Source organism: Molossus molossus, unplaced genomic scaffold (assembly GCF_014108415.1).
Source record: "Molossus molossus isolate mMolMol1 unplaced genomic scaffold, mMolMol1.p scaffold_m16_p_6, whole genome shotgun sequence".
Classification (NCBI taxonomy): Eukaryota; Metazoa; Chordata; class Mammalia; order Chiroptera; family Molossidae; genus Molossus; species Molossus molossus.
Window position 1 is genome coordinate 3292021 of NW_023425399.1, and position 22343 is coordinate 3314363.

The following is a 22343-nucleotide window of genomic DNA, read 5'->3' on the forward strand; positions in this document are numbered from 1 at the left end:
ACTCTCCTTCGTCCTTGAGCAGCAGGCAGAAGAGCTGTCTGTCCCCCAGCTCTCCCTTCCTCTGGGCTCCCGAATCAGCGAGGAAGAGTCAGGGGGTGGAGCGGCCACTCAGACTGTGTGACACTCACAAAGCCCTGCTGTGCCTGTGTTCACATCCTGCTGAACATGCCTCCAGCTCACGTCCAGAAGTTTGTTTCTCAGCCACGGCCACGTCAGGTCACACTCAGTCTGCTAACCCGATTCGCTGGGACTTTATGAGAACATGACAGAGTAAATGCTGTTAATCGTTTGTTCTTTCAGTTCCGTACATGCAAATTGTGACAGAAATTATGTACTTTTACCATGACAGGCTATAAAAGAGCTTCCCATTAACTTAATTTATTTCACTTGAATACCAGAGACACTGATGATAAAACCCTCTCAAATGAACCATCTATCCTACTTTTAAAATGTGTCTGCTGATACTACATTAAAACGAAGCCTGTTACCAGGAGACAGCCTGGAGACCCGGTCACCACTCACCAACATTAACACTTTGTGATGTGACGTCTGCCATATTACACATCGCAAAAGTGGGATCCTGTTAAGAAAGGGCTTTTGGGGTCATAAAACATTGGATCAATAAGACTAGACCTTCTTCAAAAGAGAAGAAATTCAGAATATATTCTACCTAACACACAAGTGTACACACACACCTCAGAGAAATGGCAACTTGATTAAATGCAGCACAAAAGCTTCCTATGAGAACCCAAGCAAGTCACAGACCACTTTCATCTGCAATGTAATGGTAGCAGGGCTAATGAATAAAAGTCTAACGAGCATCACAGTGCATGCTTTATTATTTTTTAATCTCGGAATTTCATCTTCAAAATGTCTCCCTCCTCATTTTTCATGACCATCTCATCCCAGGCCTCCACTGACATCCAGATTCTGCAACTTGGAGACCCTTTCGGTTTCTCTCCCCACCAACTTACCCAGTTACACAGCCTACAGACGTACTCTCCCCTGAACGTCCCAGTCACCATCACGACATTCCTCAGCAAGAACCCCCATCTCGCAGGCACGACTAGTGCCACCCTTCAGTCTGCCCTCCCCAGGTCCCCTGTATGAGCCAACGACAGGCCCTGTTGGCCCAAAAGGTGTGCACGTTGTGCTGGCTCCAATCCATGCCTGGGGATCTGTCATCACTGGCCCAACCTGGCATGTCCCCCTGGCCTACTCACATCTCATCAAACCATACCTTTCAGGGCTTAACCCACTACTGATTCTCTAAGGAGGGTCTCAAGCTTTAGCATGCATCAGAATCACCCGGACTCTTGCTGGCAGGACCCCACCTCGTTTCTGGTTCCACAGGGCTGGCGTGGGGCTGAGAACATGCATGTCTCACATGTTCCTAGCAGACACCGACACTGCTGGTCCAGGGTCCACAGCAGAGAACACAGGCCACACTGTGGCTCCTGCTGGAATGCCTCCCAGCCTCGTCCCCACGGTGGGCCCTATTCTACCAGTGGACACTGCCTGACGCACAGACTTCTAAGCTCCTTCCTACAGGTCTGCCCTTCCTACTTGGTTAGATCGAGAGCAGGACTGTTCTGATGGCTCATATGCTGGTACTACTCTGCATTTTTTCATTAGTTCATAGATGTGTACCTTCTTCCCTTCGACACTGCCAGCTCTCCTGAATCAAGCTCCTCTAGAAATCTCCTGGAGGCATCACCAACTCCGGGACGTCTTTACCCTCCACCTGGCTCCCCTCTCGCCTGCTGCCTGGAGCTGCTCACAGCCCTCCCTGTGGCCTCAGACCCACTTCCAGTCTTCTCATCACACTGTCCTCTCTCTCTCTTTCCATACGGCCTGTATATCGAAAGACTGTTCTCGACCGAGCTGCTTGCAAGGTGCAATAACAAAGTCATTGCCGCCCTGGCCGGTTTGGCTCAGTGGTTGGAGCGTCGGCCTGCGGTCTAGAGAGACCCGGGTTCGGTTCCCGCTAAGGGCATGTACCTTGGTTGCAGTTTGTCCCCCGGCCCTGGTTGGTCGTGCAGGTGGCAGCCACTCGATGTGTCCCTTTCACATCGATGTTTCTCTCTCTCTCTCTTCCTCTCTCTCCCTCCCGCTCTATCTGAACAAAAAGTGGAAAAATGTCCTCGGGTGAGGATAAAAAAAAAAAAAACAAAGTCATTGCCACACTGTTTCAGAGTTATCAGAGACAGACTGGAGCTCCTGATGAGCTTAAGGTAACAGTGTTACACAACGAGGTGATACAACTCTAGCCTAAAGCAGGCAGCTCAACATTTTGGTTATACTGTGTACCCTTATCATGAGTAAATTTATTATTTCCTTCAGGATTCCCAAAATGTTAAAAACATCACTACTTTCTCCTCCGCCTATTCAGGGACCTATGGCTGGAACTCTGAGTCTAGCAGGTAAATAATTAATTTTATTTATTTATAAATAAGTTAACACTAAACTGCCTTTGTGTCTTTTCCAGTTCAGTATAGCCCGTCTTAGATAACCAACTCCTCATAATCTGATTAATTTATTTGTGCAGAAACTAACACAAATGTACCCAGTCGTTGGAAGATGATGTTGCTATATACAGGCCCTGGTCAAAGAACAAGGCTCACTCCTTTTTCATAAATATCTTTAAAAACATGCATCTTTTGCAAACCTCCAACACAGTTCCTGTCTCCCTGACACCTTACGATAGACTCAACAGCCTTTCCCTGGTCTCTCTCATGCTGCGACCATGAGCACCCATCACTCTCTAACTTAGTGAGACCTACACACCAGGTCTCTTAAAACTGATCAACCATATGTGCAGAATGGTCTGCCTGAGGCTTAAGTCATTCCAGGTCCCTCTGTCCTCCCGAACGCTCCCTACTTGCTCTCTGCATTATTCCTGTCCGGCACCCCCTGTGGCGCCTCTCTTTCTTCACTCTGGCCTGTGAATGGTCAACAGTGAGTCTAAAGTAAGAGTAAGCAGGAGAGTCGAGACTGGGGCACTCAGACGTATGAATGTGCAAAGAGCTGTAATGAGGAAGAAGAACATGACTTGGTATGCCTCCGCGGTCACGCAGCACAGCTGAAGTCATCTTCAGCTAAGTGAGGGTACTGCTTGCACTTGTTAAATTCTGTTGACCTTTGAAAATGTAAAGAATAAATCAGTTGTGTCATACTCATAAAACGAAACAGAATTCCTCTTAAGAAACTTAAATATAGACATCGTACGTAGTAGAATTTTCACTGATACATTGCCTAGGGCAAAAGAAACAAAGGCAATAATTAATAAATGGGACTACATCAAACTAAAAAGCTTCTGCATGGCAAAAGAAACCAGCATCAAGATGAAAAGGGAACCCACTCTCTGGGAGAACATATTTGCCAACAATACACTGAATAAGGGCTTAACATCCAAAATATATATAGTACTCATACAACTCAACAAAAGGGAGACAAACAAGCCAATTAAATAATGGACAGAGGACCTGAATAGACATTTCTCCAGAAAGGACATACCAATGGCCAGGAGACATGAAAAAAACACTCAACATCTCTAATCATCAGAGAAATGCAAATTAAAATGACTATGAGATATCACCTCACACCTGCCAGAATGGTGGCCATCAACAAATCCTCAAACAAGAAGTGCTGACAAGGATGTGGAAAAAGGGGACTCTAGTGCACTGCTGGTGGGAATGCAGACTAGTGAGGCCAGTATGAAAAACAATATGGTGTATCCTCAAATGATTAAAAATGGAACTGCCTTTTGACCCAGTGATCCCACTTCTTGGAATATATCCTAAAAAGCCTGAAACACCAACCAGAAAGAATATATGCACCCCTATGTTCATAGCAGCACTATTTACAATAGCTAAAATCTGGAAACAGCCCAAGTGTCCATCAGTAGATGAGTGGATTAAAAAGCTGTGTTATATATACACAATGGAGTACTATACAGCTGTAAGAAAGATCTCTTACCCTTTGAGATGACATGGAAGGACCTGGAGAGTATTATGCTAAGCGAAATAGGGCAGTAAGAGAAAGACAAGTATCACATGATCTCACTTATTTGTGGACCGTAATGAACAAAATAAGCTGTTGACAAAAGAGATCCAGAGTCATGGAAGTAGGGAACAGGCTGACAGACCTCAGGGGGATGGGGGAGTGGGGGGGAGAGGAGATAAACCAGAGGACTTATATGCATATAAGCACAAGTGGACACAGACATTAGGTTGGGAAAAGCAGGAGGCGGGGGAGTGGGAAGGAGGGTGTCAATGGGAAAAAAAGGGGGACGTCTGTAATACTTTCAACAATAAAAAATAAATTAAAAAGAGAAACTTAACTATTATAGTAAACTTTAAAAAACAATCTTTGAAAGCACAGTTAAGCCGAATATTTATTGGTAATTTCCATTTTTTTATAAAACCAGAATCTCATGTGGTGAACAAGATTAAAGATATCTTTTAAGTATGAATGTGAGTTGTTCTTATCTGAGAGTAATAAACCTGGCTCATGAAAACCATTTATAAACTGTTTCTCTTATCAGAGACTTCAGTTCCAAAGCAAATGATCAAATGCACAAGAATGTTGCTGTGAAGATGCCCAAACTGGGCCATGCAGCTCCTGCCCACCAGCACATGATGGACAGTGGCTGACTCCTCTCCCTGAGGCAGTGCACCTGCACTCTGGTGGTGGCCATCTACAAGCTGTGGCCAAGGTGGGCTGTTCCGGGAGAGCCAGCACCTCCATCACACTGAGTCAGCAAACTCTTACAATAATTGATTACCCATTGCAATGCTACCCAATTACATTAATTGACCAGTGTTTCCATCCAAGAAGAGTTGCTGATATTCACTGCCTGTCCTCAGGGTTTTACTGGAAGAACTTGGTGCTTTGAATGTGACTAAAGTAAGTGCTGAAAAGGGATATATGTCAGGAATGAATACTGCTCCCGCATTCTTTGGATTATAATGTAAACCAGATTCAGACACTAGAAGACTTGTGTGTGTCTGTCTCTCGTCCATTCTCAGTTCCCAGGGCAAACTCAGTAAACGTGCCTGTGCCTAAATACTGGTATCTTCCATGCCTCTTCCCAGTGCCCCTCCCAACAGAGAGATTTTACATTTCTAATCTGCTTGGTACACAGGTAACCAAAGTGCATAACTGAATTGCAAATAGAAGCATGCTTGCTACTTTAGTGAAATTAGAATTCAGTGAAGGCTGTAAAAATATTAAACTTAATATCATATTACAGGAAGCGTAAGTATTTTTGATGGGCCCATAACTTTACCACTTCACCTGCTGTATCCGCTGGCAAACATGGTTTGAAATATTAATGGAAAACTCCCTCATTATTAAACTGCAGTATTAAAAAAAAAAATCCACAACCACTAACAGCTTACCACAAAGACATTTTCAGAAATTATCTACCTTAAAAATATTTTCCCACTAGACAGTTCATAAAATAGATTTAATTTTGTAAAGCTAGAACAAATGGGGAGACCCCCCCCCCCCACTGCTTCAAACAATTCATTAATTCAAAAAGTTCTATTTTCCTTGCATTTAAAATATCAGGGGGGAAAAAAATCCAATCTCCTTTTCTCCGATCTCCATTTAAGTGTGCCCATCTTGCTGAGGTCCAGAGTTGAATAATTTAAAACCATCTCTAGTAGATGGTGTGCATCAGGGGCCAAAATCATGGCCTTCTGGTCCAATGAATGGAAACAGAAAGTGCCCCCACCTCCTGATGTGCCTCATCCAACAGGCACAAGCCCCAGCAGGGGCAACCTGAAGGATGAGATGAGATGAGCATCTAGCCAAGGGCACACAGAGGACTCAGAGCAGGGACCCGGTGAACAGCTCCACAACACTCCTCTGAGGAGCCCCCACATTTCCACCTACTGACAGAAGTTTAGGTTATGCCTGTCTCCAACCATTACTTTACCACTTAAGTTTCTAAAACAGAGGGTTTTTTTTTTTAAAGGACCCAATAAGTGATTTGCCATTCTCTGAAGAAAATAACATGAAAGATCTGAATCTGGACTTCTGAAAAAAAAAAAAGTAAGGTCTGCCCTGGCCGGTTTGGCTCAGCGGTAGAGCGCCGGCGTGGGTCCAGAGACCCGGGTTCGGTTCCCAGTAAGGGCATGTACATTGCTTGCAGTTTGTCCCCAGCCCTGGTTGGGTCGTGCAGGAGGCAGCCACTCAATGTGTCCCTTTCATGTCAATGTTTCTCTCTCTCTTCCTCTCTCTCCCTCCCACTCTATCTGAACAAAAATGGGAAAATGTCCTCCGGTGAGGATTTAAAACATAAGGTCTGCCCTGGCCAATTTGGCTCAGCAGTTAGAGTGTCGGTCCTTGGACCAAAGGGCTGAGGGTTCGATTCCAGTCAAGGGCACCTACCTGGGTTGCAGGTTCGATTCAGCCCCAGTTAGGGTCGTGCAGGAGGTGACCAAATGACGTGTCTCTCTCTCCCTCCTTTCCATTCTATCTAAAAAAAGAAAATCAGTGGAAAAATATCCCCAGGTGAGGATCAAAAAAAGTAAGGTCCCTTGAATATATGGTTTTCTAAAGTGAAAAGAGCTTCACAGGATGTGAAGACATCTGACAGCTAGAAATTCTCGCTCCCACATTGCAACCTGGTTCGTGTGCCTTCAAAACCGCAGTCCCTCTGGCCGGCTCCATAGATGGGCATCACCCTCCTCTCCACCTCTTTCTCTCCTGACCACTCCTCTCCAAGAATGATGTACACCTTCCCTAGCAGCTGTGCATCCCCAGGGCCAGATATGGGAGAAGAGTCGTGCCCTGGCCACACCCTTTCCAGGTATGCTATGACACTCTGTGTGGGCAGGGCAGTGCTGCTAGTGTTTCAAGTTCAGTTCATGACCACCTTTTTTTAGATTATATCTGAAAATTTACCAGAAGCTTTTCACTATAAAACACATGCAAAGTATAGAAAGAAAAAACCCCATAGATCTCTTTTTAAAATTAGAAAAAGTCCATAAATTAATTAAATGTATGCAATTAGTTAATTTCTAAAAAAAAAAAAATTGAAGTATGTACAATCCACCTTCAACAACAAACTAGCCAGCTTCCGTCAAAGCTAGGGAGCCCCTCCCAGGAGCATGCCTACAGCTGGCGCAGCACAGTCAATACTGCGAGGCAGATACTACTTTCATGCACAAATGAGAAAACCACAACCTAGAGAGCTTCATGGGCTGGCCAAAGACCAGACCACAAGTTAAACAGCAGACGTGGGTCAGCCTGCGGTCCAGAGAGACCCGGGTTCGGTTCCCGCTAAGGGCACGTACCTTGATTGCAGTTCGTTGTGCGGGCTGGTCGTGCGGGTGGCAGCCACTCGATGTGTCCCTTTCACGTTGATGTTTCTCTCTCTCTCTCCCTCCCACTCTATCTGAAGAAAAAATAGAAAAATATCCCTGGGTGAGGATAAAAAAATAAAAAAATAAAAAATAAACAGCAGAGCTGGGCTTGCTATTCAGGTTTCCAGCCCCCAGATCTAGTGGTCTTGAGTAAAGCCGCTGAGCCCAGCCAAGCCCCAGGCGCACCTGGGGAGAGGGCAGCCTGGCCTTTGGACAAGCTCCACGCCGGCCTCCTGAGGCTCTTCTCTCCCCCAGCGAACCGAGAACACTGCATGCTCGCCAAGATCTCACTGTGCAGCCCCTGTGCCAATGGGTGAAGCTGTCCTGGAAATGCATCGACATCTGGCCTCACCCACGTGCACCTCAAGCACTGAGACAGATACACCACACAAAAACCAAGGAGCTTTTCCGAGTGCAAACATAACCCTCCTCGTTTGGAACGAAGGCCTGCGGACACACGGACAGTTTGTAATTCAACTGCCTTCTCCTGCGCACATCACATGTGGAGAGCCGGGGAACTTCATGTTTGTTATCCGCCTGTGAGCGGGGCCGTCCCCTGGCACTGCCGGAGCAGCTTAGAGCCACAGGAGCTCGGACATCCAGCCTCGAATACCAGCTCTGCCGCTGGGCACCCAGGGACTGGAGATGACCACACCCACTCTCTGGACCTTACCTTCTCTTCTGCCAAAGGAAGGCCACACCCACAATGTCTTGGTCTTCCTTAAGTAGGCAACCATAAATCAAAACAAATGCCTAGGGTTAGTTATTACTTTAAAAAACATTTCTATGATAGAGAGGGATCTTTCTGAAAGACAAAGACACACACACACACACACACACACACACCAGAAAGCACACCTACACTGTACAACTGCCTGTTGAGACTATTTTATTCAGAAAACCATGTTGTTGCTCCCATAGTTACTGTGAAAATTAGTAATTCTCATCTACTGACAACCTTGCTCAAATTTGATGTGGGCAAGGAAATCGAGAAAAAAAAGTCAATAAAAGAAGGGAATGAAAGACTAGGCTGTGCTTAATTTCAACAAAAAAACAAAAATCCACGTGCTTTTTAAACCTGTGGAACCAACCAAGGGCACAGAAACGCCAACATCCGGGGCCCCTTCCATTCCCCAGTGTGCTGCAGTTCAAAGGACCTGGGCGTCACAGCCCAGCAGAATAGTACACACTCTGCTGTCACTTGCTGCTTTTCTGAGCCTGAGGCCACTGGTGCCCTCTTGCTGTGGAGGGAGCAGTGCGCTCCTCACACGGCAGAGAGCAGAAGTTACAGGAGATAATGCGTTGGAGACCCTCAGTAAATGTGGACTCCCACCCTCCTTACTTCTCCTGGATAATAAGCGGATTCAAGAGCCCAGATCAGGTTTTGCAGCTTCAGAGAGAAGCGCACGGGGGACAGCTGGTGTGGGCACACCATAATGAGACCAATGAATGCAGAGAATAAGAGTTTGCAGAAATGATCAGATAATGAAACACCTCATATCTTTCCAAAGAAGTGAATCATTTTCTTTTAGGTGTCAAGTGAATAGCCAAACGCATCACAATCAAAGCCTGCCACGGAAAAGCCAGCCAGGCATGAGTGGTGGCTCCTAAAGAAGCAGAACCCACTGTGGCCCAGCCTCCGGGTACTTACAGGAGAAACACACACGCCCCCACAGCTCCTTCACAACACAAAGGCATTCTTGGATCCAGAAGTTCTAATGAGCTAAAAGTTTATTCCATTTCTAAAATACATTAAACTCAAACCCATCACTTATATCTCCTTAATTCTGAAATCCAATTCTCAATTTGGGTACTTTACCAGCATCTTTTCAAAAGATAGACTTTGGAAAATTTATGCACTCTCAGACAGGAGGGGGAAAACCCATCAGACATGAACAAAACTCACACCCTTGAATTTATTACAGTTTCCTCAGCCCTCATATCCCTCAGCTTTTCACAATCAGTAAAGTGCAGTTACCAGTCATTGGAAATGACATGAGCTTAATGTCAGAAATCATTTAGCTTGAATAAGAAAATAACTCCATTTAGCTTTCTCCCACAAAGTAAAATTAAGTTTGTTTAGCCCTTTTTTATTTATTGCCAAAGGGCAGATTTAATTTCAAGGGAGTGAAAACCAAACTCATTCTGAAGTCTGAAGTTACCACTTTAAATCTGCTCTAACCATTGAGTCACAAAGGCTGCAATCATTAAACCAAAGAAGCATTAATTACGGAAAACAACAGGTGAGTGGGACCACTAAGCTTGGAGGATTGGGGTGAGAAGTCTGTATCTTATTTTGCTACATTGCAAATACACCCTTTAAGAAATCCCACTGGCTCTAGGGGGCCTCTTTAGCCCACCCTTCCAGGCTCCAGGCTCAGGACTTACCAGATACATTAATCACAGCCCCTGCGTCAATGATGCCACTGTTGGGCCTCACACAGTACCTACGTGGTGCTGTGGTCTTCACTTTGAAACACACATTTCGGTCTGTCAGGTTGCCAAGCTTTAGGTTGGTGGTGACAACGTCAGTGAAGGGACCTATGGAATGAGAGACAGAGACTGATTGGGAATCTCATGAGGACAGTTTAGAAGACTGATTTACAGTCTGAGGTTGAGAGGGATAATGGAATGTGGTTAAGGGAAGATTCAAGATCCGAAACTATCTCACCATTATAAATAACAGAGAGGAGCCAAGGTCAATGCACTAACAACAGCAGCTAAAATTCACTGTGTCCACAGCATGCCGCGAGGCACCTAGTAAACATTCTCACAGTCCCCACAACTCTATGAGTATTGCTCTGCTAAGTCACCATGTCACCCTGGCTGGTTTGGCTCAGCACTTAGAGCATCGGCCCATGGATGGAAGGGTCTTGAGCATGATTCCTGGTCAAGGGCACATACATGTGTTCCGGGTTGGTTTCCCTAGCCGGGGTAGTGCAAGAGGCACCAGTCGATGCGTCTGTCTTACATCGCTGTTTCTCTCTCTCTCTCTCGCTCTCTCCTTCCGGTCCACTCTCTCTAAAAATCAATGGAAAAATATCCTCAAGTGAGTAACAAAATAAATAAATAAAAGTTACCACACCCTCAACAATCTCACAGACCTCACAACTCTATAAGCAAAAGGGAGGCTCAAGAAGACATGTTCCTTGTCTACGTTTTCTCACTAGTCAGTGGTAGGCTGGACCCTGTGACCGACAGCCTGACCCAAGGCCAGCTGCTCACCTATGCTGAACACTATTTCCCAACAACAAGAGGAAAGCTGATGGGGAGAGCACAAAGGACACCCTGGGCACACGGCGATGCGCAGTCACAGCAGAGGCAGAGGCAGGGACGTCCTTGCGGCGTCAGGGCCCACAGACAATGCAGCGGCGATGCCGGAGGAGCGGCAGCATCTCAGGCTGCAGTAAGCTTGTAGTCCTGCTGGGCAGCCCCACCCGAACCATCACTTCCGTTTTAACCACCCAGATTACTGGGATGATTGAAAGAAAGCTCAGTGCCCTGAAGGTATATTTTATTATTATTTATTCATTTTCTACTTTATTAGATTTTTTAATTAAAAAAGTCAAACATGATTCCTAAAACAAGCCAAACAATAAAAGATGTATAAAGAAGTTAATAAGCTTTCCCTTGTCCCCTGAGGTAACAGTATGGGAGAGCTTTCACATCATCTATGCTCATACAAATAGTATATACAAATAGTACATCTATGCTCATACATACACGTGGAGGAAGAGAACATTAACAAAAATGGAATCATACTATTCACATTACTCTGAAACTTGCTTTTTTTCCACTTAGCAATCTACCACGAACACCTGACCATTGAGTTTATTAAGGAGTCAGGTGGGAAGTTTGAACTACAAGACCTCTTAGGTCCTTTTCAAATTTATATCTTTTCACCATGTAAATCAATGACATCTTCTGTTTCTTCTAGGCAAGCTCTTTATAGTTACAAGGAAGTAGAAGATGGGGTGGGAAGTTATGTGTGGCTGTGTGTTCACAAACTAAGAAATACAGAGTGTTGCTTCTTCATCCTTTGGATGTTGCCTAAGAAAACCCAACCAACACAGACATTTAAATCTATGACTTGAAAACTTTTTAATGAGACTCTAACCCCCCTGAGGACAGGACAGTACTTTTCCTGGTTTCTATATCCCTGGCACTGTACCTGGCATTTAGGAAAGGTGTGTGCGTGTGTCTACACAGGTATAGATAAACAGAGATTCACTCACCAAGGAGGAAACTACCTGAGAGATTACCACTAGCAAAATTAAAATCTCAGGCTGCTTTCTCTCCCCTAGAGATGCTCAGGGCATGAAAAATCAATCTGATATGGGCTTAACTTAAATATAAATTAAGAAATCAATAATGGTAGAAAGGAAAAAAAGAAAAGCAACTCAATTCCAAAATCAAATAAACTACAGTTGATTCTACTATAAAGCTTATTTTGAAAGCGTGAATTTGTTTTAATGGGATTAATGTGCTTATCAAGGGGACAAACTGAGCATAAAACGAATTTCACATTTGCTTGTGTGTGATTTTGTCTGGAAGAAACGCTAGGTGAACACGAGAAAATGCGCCCTGCTGAACTGCGCTGTGCAGAAACACCCCTCCAGCAGACCTCAGCCCCCTACCGCCACCTCAGTCCAGCTACGCCCAGCACACCTGGTGCTCCCATGCTCACTTCAAATGTAGGTGACCCTCCTCCTTCCTCCAATGCCCACTTCCACAGGTAAACAGCAGGTCTTTTGAGATAAAGTGCTATACTTAACTGTAGTACTTATGTACTTCCTACCCATTTAATGTGTGCAAAACTGTGCTACTGTTTTTATTAGTTTCCTGAGTGTGCGCACAACCTAGTTTCTGAGTGTTTGCACCTCGTTTCATTTCCCCTGGTAAGTCCTATGGCCCTCCTCTGCTGGCTGCATAGTGTGCTGCGCACGGGGCTGCATAGGTAGCATTTAAGAGAGCCAGTGACATTAAAGGGTCGTCTGCTGTTCTGGGGTCACTTGTACTGAAAGCTATTCTCGTCTCAGAGGCAATGACACCTTCAAGAATGAAACGCCTAAAGAGAGGTTGTCCGCTTGTTTCCCTTCCTAGTAAGTGCTGCCTTGGGCCCTCCCTCTGGAGTCAGGCTGCAAGCAGTGAGAGGGAGGCACTGTGCAAGGGCAGCTGCGGCCAGATGTGGGGCAGGCAGAGTCTTTGCTAGTGCATCAGACCCTCTGGCGCCAACACAAACAACCCTCTCTCTACACTCTATCTCCTTTTTGAGAACTAAAAGCTTACACAAGAGGTCAGGTACCCTGGGGCCCGAGAGGATTCTCAGCTACCCTGAGGGAAAGCAGGTGCTGACAGCACCCGGTCCTTGTATCAAGTGCTGGCTAGGGAGAAACAGGACACTGGGTGCTGAGGCAGTATCTGAGGGATTATGGAGGCTGCGGTTCGCTGTGACTCTACCCTTCACTCACTAACGCCTGCAGTCTGACTCATAATGAAGATAAAGTCTGAACTCCCGTAAACCCTCTGCTTGCTCCAGGTAGTGATCACTCCAGCAATGGCAAAAGAAAAAGGATAACTGAACACAACTCTAGTTTTCAAAGAAAACAAATGCACACATACATCCAGACAACACACAAACCTACAAGGGCACCATCACCATCTACATACATCCCTGGCCTCCCATAAAAATCACCTATCCCAAGAACTCCATACAGGCATAGCTCCAGCTCCAATAGCCCAGAACACTGGGGGAAAGGAGAAGAAAACAGGCAAAAATGTGTGTCTACGTAAAGACTCACCTAAAAGTGGTATGCTTTCAAATGTAAAACCTGGGAGTAAAAAAGGTGTTCGATGACCATAGGAAGGTGACTTCTAAAGTACCAAGTCTTAAAGCTCTCCAGACATAAGCTTAAAGTTATGAGTTTCAACAAAATTCTGCATCAAGAACATGGAAGCATCTTCAGATCAGAACGCCAAGAATGCATAATTGCTCAGAAACATAAAAAGAAAACAAAACAGACTTTTCTAAGCTGGTTAGAAGTATACTGAGAGCGGACATAGGTATGCTAGCAAGACTAGGATGAAATAAAGAATACTTTACTTACTTGTTTCCCACTCGATTTCTAGTGTGTCTTCCTCCCCACCCCACCTCACGAAGTTAGGGGAGCCTACATTTTTAAAGTGCAGTGAAGTCCTTACTTCACATTGTAGATAGGTCCTGCAACTTTAAGCAAAATGACATATAACAAAACCAATTCTGTCACAGGCTAATCGATATAAACAAGAGTTCAGTTACCGTGGCTTCTCATCAACATTATAGCGAAACTGCTTTGAACAAAAGGACGTTAATTGAGGGCTTGCTGTAATTGTTTATCCCTTACGGTGACCTCTTCTTCCAGGTACTCCACAAAATAAATAAACCAACCGTAACTGTAAACACTAGGCTGTTTTGGAAACCCACCCCCTTCCCCTGCATCCACTTAATCTATTACAGAGCAATCTCAATAGTGTTTCAACCTATACGCATCACATGAAACGTAGACTAGATTATTAAAAGACAGTATTTGTACAAATAAGCAGGGTAAAATAAATATCCCAGATTTCTCCTCAAACTCGATCCTGCGCCTTTAAGTATTAGGGATTTCTGGGGTTTACATAGGTAATAATTTGTAAAAATCTGGAGAGAAATATAGTAAAAATAAATGCAAGTGAACAACATCACTGGTAAAATAGCAAAGTTTCATGAGTAAAAATCAAGACATTTTACAAAAACAGGTAAACTCTTCTCTCCCCATGCCCAGCAATTTACTCTAAGAATTTTATTGAAAATAAATTCTATTTGATTTGAGGAATTATAGGAAATAAACCATGCTAGTGTTCTCCTTCCCCCCTTTATTAATGAATTAGAATACAAAAAAACCTCAATAAAAATGATGGAAGGGCTTATAAGCATCATTCAGATTTTTACCAGTCACTCTCATTTCACAGAACTGCCATTCCCATTAAAGCATTATGAGAAAAATGGGACTGTACTATACCATCATGCATATTTATCACCAATAAATTCAAACATTGCTTATAGAGTCAATTTTACAAATGAAATCTTCTTCAAAGTTAGACTTTTTTCTTTAAGAGATGAAAAGGTGAGTAGGTATCTCTAGAACCACAGCACATACTTTTAGTAATTTTTCTTTCTAATATTCTATTCTTTTTGTTTTGCTTTGTTTATCCTCACCCGAGGACATTTTTTGCATTTATCTTCAGATAGAGTGGGAGGGAGAGAGGGATGAAGAGAAAGAGAGAAACATTGATGTGAAAGAGACACATGGACTGGTTGCCACCTGCACGACCCCAACCAGGGCCGGAGACAAACTGCAACCAAGGTACGTGCCCTTAGCGGGAACCGACCCTGGGACTCTCCGGTCCGCGGGCCAATGTTCGAACCGCTGAGCCAAACCGGCCAGGGCATAATCTTCTATTCTTTATTTCAGATAACGTTTATGCAAAACTAGGAACTAAACATCTAAAACGTGACAAAGGAGGTCAAAAAATGAAGCAACATGATTTTGGAATAAATTAGGAGGTCTCTTCCTTTTAACAATGGGACTAATATTCTCTCGGCTCTATTCAGTCCACCTGTGAAAATTCTGATGTGTCTGACAGATGCTCAGGAAGGGCACTGACTGACTTGAATATGAATTCCTTGGCATGATTGGAAAAGTATTTAGATCAAGCTAAGCAACGTAAAAACTACAGCAGGTCCTCGAATAACACTGCTTCATTGTAACGCTGAAGAGATGCTCCAAGAACTTAACTCTTGTTCCTATCAATTAGCCTACATTATTATATGTTATTTTGCTCAAAGTCACAAAACCTTTTGACACACTGTATCTCCTACATGTAGCCTTGGCTTATTATCATTTCAAAGTATTTTAAGACAGTTAGAGATCTAGAATTGACCTGAGAAAGCAAACAATACAGTGTCAGCAGTAATATAAATAGTATTAAAAGTAAAAAGAGGAACAGTCCATTTTTCAGTCTTACTTACAGAAATGGAACCTTAGAATTACAAAGTGCTGGTTTAAAGGTCAAGGAAAGAAGGTCACATTCCAGCAAACTTCTGGATAATAAGGATTCAGGTTTCACATAGTGAAAATCTCATTAACAATGGCTAGATAAACTTATCAACCAGGAAACACAAGAGCATTTTGTGGAAAAAGTATTCCATCGACTGCTTCCACTTGCTGCTGGTCTCTGCAGGGGTAAGCCCATCTCCGTGACCACTCAGAGGCCCATGCAGGAGGAGACAACGACAGAGCTCGAGTTCAGGTCCAAACAACTGTTAAGGGTACCAGCGAAAACTCCAAGGGAACTCAAACTCAACCCTGGCCTTATCTGTGTAACCTCAAGCATATCATATCTCCGTATCTGTAAATAACAAAACAGAATTTTTTAAAGGGATAAATATATCATTTTATTTTTTACTCAGCAATTCAACTATATATATGAAACAACAAAACCATAAACTCCTAGAAGATAACAGAAAAATTCTAGATACGCTTGGGTTTGATAATTACTTTTCAGATACAACACCAAAGGCACAATCCATGAAAGAAACTACTGATAAGCTTTACTTCATTAAAATTAAAAACAACTGCTCTGCAATGGATACTGTAAAGAGGATGAGAAGACAAGTGAGCTGCAGACTGGGAGAAGGTATTTGCAAAAAATATACTATTTGGGAAAAAAACATATTTGATAAACATCTGTCATCCATAATACACAAAGAACTCTTAAAACTCAACAATAAGCCCTGGCCAGTTTGGCTCGGCGGTTGAGCGTCGGCCTGTGGACCACAGAGTCCTGGGTTCAGTTCCTGCTAGGGGCACATACCACAAAAAAAAACCCTCAACAATAAGAAAACAAACTGCCCAATTTAAAAATGGGGAAATGGTCCAGCTGATGTGGCTCAGTGGTTGAGCATCCACCCCTGCACCAAGAGGTCACCGGTTCAATTCCTGGTCAGGACACATGCCTGGGTTGTGGGACCGATCCCCAGTATGGGACATGTAGGAGGCTGCCAGTTGATGTTCTCTCTCATCGATGTTTCTACCTCTCTCTCCCTCTCACTTCCTCTCTCTCTAAAATCAATAAAGAAAAAAATTTTTTTAAATGGGCAAATGATCTGAGCAGACACCTCACCAAAGATACGCAGATGGAAAAAAATATACAAATGAAAGATGTTTAATTAATATGTCATTAGGAAGTTGCAAATTAAAACAGCAATGAAACCATAAAAGACTAATAACACTTATTAGAATAGCCAAAATGGCTCTGGCCAGTGTGGGTCAGTTGAATGGAGCATTGTCCTGTAGACCAAAAGGTGGCAGGTTCGATTCCCAATCAGAGCACATACCCAAGTTGCAGATTTGATCCCTGGTTAGGGTGCGTGCGGGAGGCAACCGATTGATCTTTCTCTCTAACATTCATGATTCTCTCTCCCTCTTCCTCTCTCTAAAATCAATTTAAAAACAAAACAAAAAAGAATAGCCACAATCTAAAATACAACCTTAGCCCTGGCCGGTTTGGCTCAGCGGTTAGAGCGTCGGCCTGCGGTCCAGAGAGACCTGGGTTCGGTTCCCGCTAAGGGCATGTACTTCGGTTGCAGTTTGTCCCCGGCCCTGGTTGGTCGTGCGGGTGGCAGCCACTCGATGTGTCCCTTCACGTCGATGTTTCTCTCACTCTCTCTCTCTTCCTCTCTCTCCCTCCCACTCTATCTGTACAAAAAATGGAAAAATATCCTCGGGTGAGGATAAAAATAAAAAATAATAATAATAATAAAAAATAAAATAAAATACAACCTTAAACGCTGGCAAGGATGTGGCACAGGAGTTCCCATTCTTTGCTGGTGGGCATGCAAAACGGTACAGACGCTTTGGAAGACAGTTTGGTTGTTTCTTAAAAAAAAAAAAAAAACCCATACTCTCACCACACAATCCAGCAATCAATCTCACCCTGGGATTCAGCCATGGAGTTGGAAACTCATGTCCACGCAAAACCTGCTCGCGGTGTCCGCAGCAGCTGTTGCACGCCCACCTGCGAGGCTTCACTCTAGTGCGGTTCTATCAAATGCTATACTGTATCTCTCCAATGCTATACTGTATCTCTCCAATGCTATACTGTATCTCTCCAATGCTATACTGTATCTCTCCAATGCTATACTGTATCTATCAAATGCTATACTGTATCTATCAAATGCTATACTATATTTACTATATCAAATGCTATACTATATTTACTATATCTATCAAATGCTATACTATATTGGGAAAAACCGCGACAGAGTGAAGCCGTGAAAATCGGAGCGCGAAACTGGTGAGGGATAACTGTTATCAGTGAGGACTAAAATGAACTATCGTGCTCAGACATGAGGCATCATTCTGACATGAGGAATCTTAAATGCATATTATTAAATTAAAGAAGCCAATCTGAAAAGGCTGCATCCTGTATGACTCAATTATATAACATTCTGGAAAAGGCAGAGATCAATGGTTGGCAGGATTGAGAGGGGAGGGAGAAATAAACAGATGGGCAGTGAATCTATTCTGTATGACACTATAATGTCAAAACCCACAGAATGTTCAACAGCAATATTGAACCCTAATGTAGTCTAGGAATTTGGGGTTACAATGATGCGTCAATGTAGGTTTATTGATTGTAACAAATATATCGATGTTGATAGTGGAGGAGTTTCTGCATGTGTGGTGCCAGGGGCATACAGGAACTCTCTATACTTTCTACTGGATCTCGTTGTGAACCTAAAACTGCTCTTAAGAGAAACCTTGTTCTTTTTCTGTAAGAGGAAGAAAAAATTAGGCCTGGGTTCGGTGCCTGCTGAGGGCACGTACCTCGGTTGCGGTTTGTCCCTGGCCCTGGTTGGGGTTGTGTGGGTGGCAGCCACTCAATGTGTCTTTCTCACGTCGATATTTTTCTCTCTCTCTCTTCCTCCCGCTCTATCTCAAGATGGGTGCAAAACTGTCCTCGGGTGAGGAAAAAGGAAAAAAAAATTATCTGGCCTTCATATTAATTTACTTTTGGTAGCACCCCTCAACATTTCTGATATTAAATATTACTGAAATTTTCAAATATGTGTTTTATATGTATATGAATGAATAAATAAAAAAGCTATAAAACTAATAAAGATGCTTTGTTTTGCAAAGAAATTGCTTTTCTCTCCTTTTTCTAGTTCATGAAATTCTGGCATTAGAAACACACAGCCTTCCTTTGTAGAATGTCTCCTGATGTAGCTACAGTACTTTAAAACTCAAACTGTATGTGTTACCAAAAGTTATATACCAATTTGATATATAATCTATCAGGTCTCACTTTCCAGATATAAACTTCAAGTTATTAGCTCCACAACAGTTTTTTTCACTCTGCATAAAAAGGGCTGTATTTTATACTCTTGCAAACACAATTTAGGTACAATATCTCTCCTTTCTTCAACTCTTCCAAAAAACAAGTTAACTATATTTCACTTCAACTCTGAAAAGATTACCTTCTGGGAAGGTAATAATCTGTCTCCAGAAGCCTAGGGCTGATGATGGATTTTGTTAAGACAATAAAATTATGCTTGAGGTTTCAATACAGTAGACTCTATGCATGGGAAAAGTATATTAAAATGGGGGAAATGGACAGTATAAAGTAAAATCTGTTGAATATCTTATAGATGTCTTTAAAATGTACCCTTTGGCAGTCTATCTCCATCACAGGGACCCTACTGCTGCTGCCTGCTTTGCTTACCCGTCTGCAATGCACCAGCCCTCATGTTATTTCTCTTGTCTGTCTGCCCCTTCCAGAATGGAAACTGCGTGAACACAGGTTTTTCTGTCCCTCTTGCTCACTACTGATGATCAGCATCCAGAACACTCCCAACACGCCACACTATTTTGAGCGGCGGCTCCCTTCCTCCTGCAATCACCGTCCTGGGTAAATGGTCCCTGAGGCCACTGCGGAGCCCTGTCCAGTACCACCACTCTTTCCATCTTCAGCACAGGACTCAGGATCAACTCACATCTCACTTGTTCCCATCTAGAGCAAACCTCCACAAGGGAGGCCCCCTTCATCCCGGGATGCCCTGGCCTCGAGCAGTGCGACTGTTCCCTACTGCAAGGCTCAGTGTGTGCAGTGTGGATGAACACCAGGCTTCCTGAGGGCAACAGGACTCTGATTCTGCATGCTTCCTATAAACAGAGGCTTACTCCATAACCTGGATCTAAAGTCACGATAAATCTGTGCTGTTCATATACAGGTTGAAGATTTTAAAAATTTTCACTTGTGTCAATAATGTTTTTATAATTATTATTGTATGATAATTTTGTTTAGAGTCCCCCCCCCTCTAAAAAATGGGGGAAGGGATCATAGTAGCAGATATTCATTCAAAACGGGCAAGCTCTTAAATAGCCATGAATTCAAGAGTAAGGACACTGGGAAGTTTTTAAAAAAATCTATTTTGTTGATTGAATTGTTAGCTCACACATTAAATCAATGCTTCAGAAACAAACAAAGCTTTGTAACCAATGTGTTTTTAATGGCAGACATTGGACTCCAATGTTCAGTAGAAAGCCTAATTGTGTCGCTCTTATTTGGAAATAACCACACATAAAGTACCCTCACACAGACATACAACTTTCCTGAAGAACTCTTAGAATGCAATGTACTCTAAATAAAGTAACCTCCTTTGATATCCTTGGGAGACAGCCAGCAACTGAGAAAACATCACACCCATTATCATAGTAAGAGAAATCAACACCAAGACGACGCACAATGATGCCGTCAAAGGCACACGACGAGCCAGCTGATTGAAAGGGCCTGCACCGACCTCTCAGACTGCCTCCTCGGCTCACCAGCTCCCTGGTTCCTTTGGAGCAGAAGGAAATAAAGCTCAGTCTGCCCCACGGGTGGGAAACGAGACCCCAAGGCAGTCTGCTGCAGTGTGAACTTCCAGCAGGTGACAGTGTAAGGGAGACCTGAGATCAAACTCAGGAAAGCCCCCCAAAAGACATAAAGTTAGACAGCAAAAAACAGCCGAAAAAACGAAAAGATATCCACAGTAGCTTATGTTAACAGATAAACAATTATTATTCGGAATAAAGAACTCATTAATAACCATGCTAAATTCTTATGCAGTACTATACAATTGAAAAGAATGAATTAGATCTGTATTTCAACAATAGATGAGTCTCAGAAACATGTTAAGTAATATATATGCCAAGACACTGCACTAAGTAATATAGAAAAAACAGAAAGAGTTCATACTGAATTCCTGGAGGGTAAAAAGAGGGGCATGAAGGTGTAGATATGGAGAGCGCATGTCTTTATATTCTCAGTAAAGTTTAATTATTAAAGAAAGATTTAAAATAAAGTATAATATGTTATTAACATTTAGTTACTCTGTAATGGGGTGTTTATTATATTATCTGTTTTTCAATATTTAAATTGTTTTCCACATAAAGAAAGCTACCTGTAGTTTACCTAAGATCCAGACAATGTTCTTTGTAGAGACTCTTCTTCTTGCTCAGAATGTTGCATGTATAAAAATACAGGGGAGCTTCCGCAGCCGCGGCCATTGAGGAACAACAGCCATGGCTCTGCGCTACCCAATGGCCGTGGGTCTCAACAAGGACCACAAGGTGACGAAGACTGTGAGCAAGCCAAGGCACAGCCGCCGCCGCGGGCGCCTCACCAAGTTTGTGCGGGACATGAGCCAAGAGGTGTGGCTTTGCCCCCTATGAGCAGCACGCCATGGAGCTGCTCAAGGTCTCTAAGGACGAGCGGGCCCTGAAATTCATCAAGAAAAGGGTGGGGACACACATCCGGGCCAAGAGGAAGAGAGAGGAGCTGAGCAATGTCCTTGCAGCCATGAGGAAGGCAGCAGCCAAGAAGGACTGAGCCCCATCACATGTAATAAAATCTGTTCAGAAACCTGGGGCTCCTGTGGTGGCATTGCATGTGGTCTGTTATCTGCTTGAAACCTCCTGTGATGTAAAGCATGGTGGTAGGCATAGAAAGAAGCAACAGATGTGTGGTACTGGAAATGGTCTTTAATCACAATTAAATGATTATGCGTCTGAAATAAATAAATAAATAAATAAATAAATAAATAAATAAAAATACAGGGGACCTGGATTGTGATGTTGAAAACCAATGTACCTACACTGAGTATTGAGCAGTAGTGGTCTCATTAATTCAAGACAAATACAAATCTAAAATTTTGACTAAATCTATTTTAAGAGCTTTGAAGACTAAAAGCTATTACCCACCTAGAGGTAAATACTATGACTACTTTTCTTTAATGTAACCCTTTTCTAAATAGAAAAAAGGGCTGAAATTTCCTACCTACATCCTATCCATGCCCAGCACTAAGAAACATGATAGTACACAGGTGAGATTATTTTAAGGTAACAGCATACCTGACTGGTAGGACTATTTATATATTAGCTCTAAAAGGATCTTAGACTACTTAATAAACTGAGGTATTTCAATGCACAACCTACCCCAATGGCTAACAAACATCTAGTAATATTTCAATATTTAGAAGACCAAAATTTGTCATTACAGTGATCATAAAAATAAACAAAAATATAAGCAATACTTTACTTCAAATAAAATTCTACCTAAACAGGATCGTGGCAAAGCATGCCTTTTTTTTCCCCAGACAAAGCAAGAGTTGAGGCAGACACCAGCGAGGGATATGAGTAACGAGAGAGGAAGGGTCCCAATTTCTCAAGGCTGCAGTGGTGGTTTTAACTTGACTTAGTTATAAATTGACAGTTCGAGTCAAGTACATAAAGTCAGTACCAGTGGAAGTAAAAACCCCCCCAAAATGCTGAGTCCTCAGTGGAGACAATAGACAGCACACAAAGCACCCACACCAAAGTCAGCACGTCCCACCCACATCCAAGG

At 43.1% G+C, this 22343-nt stretch overlaps 1 protein-coding gene and 1 pseudogene across 9 annotated transcripts in view; one reads left to right on the top strand and one right to left on the bottom strand.

Annotated features, from left to right (window-relative positions):
• VAPB (VAMP associated protein B and C) overlaps positions 1–22343 on the bottom strand; it is a 177147-nt gene that overhangs the window by 115844 nt on the left and 38960 nt on the right. For 3 of the 9 annotated variants that reach the window (XM_036245240.1, XM_036245241.1, XM_036245233.1), the window contains exons 1-3: positions 17240–17292; positions 13484–13602; positions 9765–9917 (exon numbers count right to left, since the gene is read on the bottom strand). In XM_036245240.1, coding sequence (XP_036101133.1) covers positions 9765–9917; positions 13484–13602; positions 17240–17277 — 310 coding nt within the window. In that variant the 5' untranslated portion in view covers positions 17278–17292. Of the gene's footprint in view, positions 1–9764; positions 9918–12847; positions 12885–13483; positions 13603–17239; positions 17293–22343 lie in introns of those variants that run through there. The other 6 variants (XM_036245237.1, XM_036245236.1, XM_036245238.1 and 3 more) reach the window with 4 other exon arrangements.
• On the top strand, positions 21023–21450 carry LOC118618773 (annotated as a pseudogene).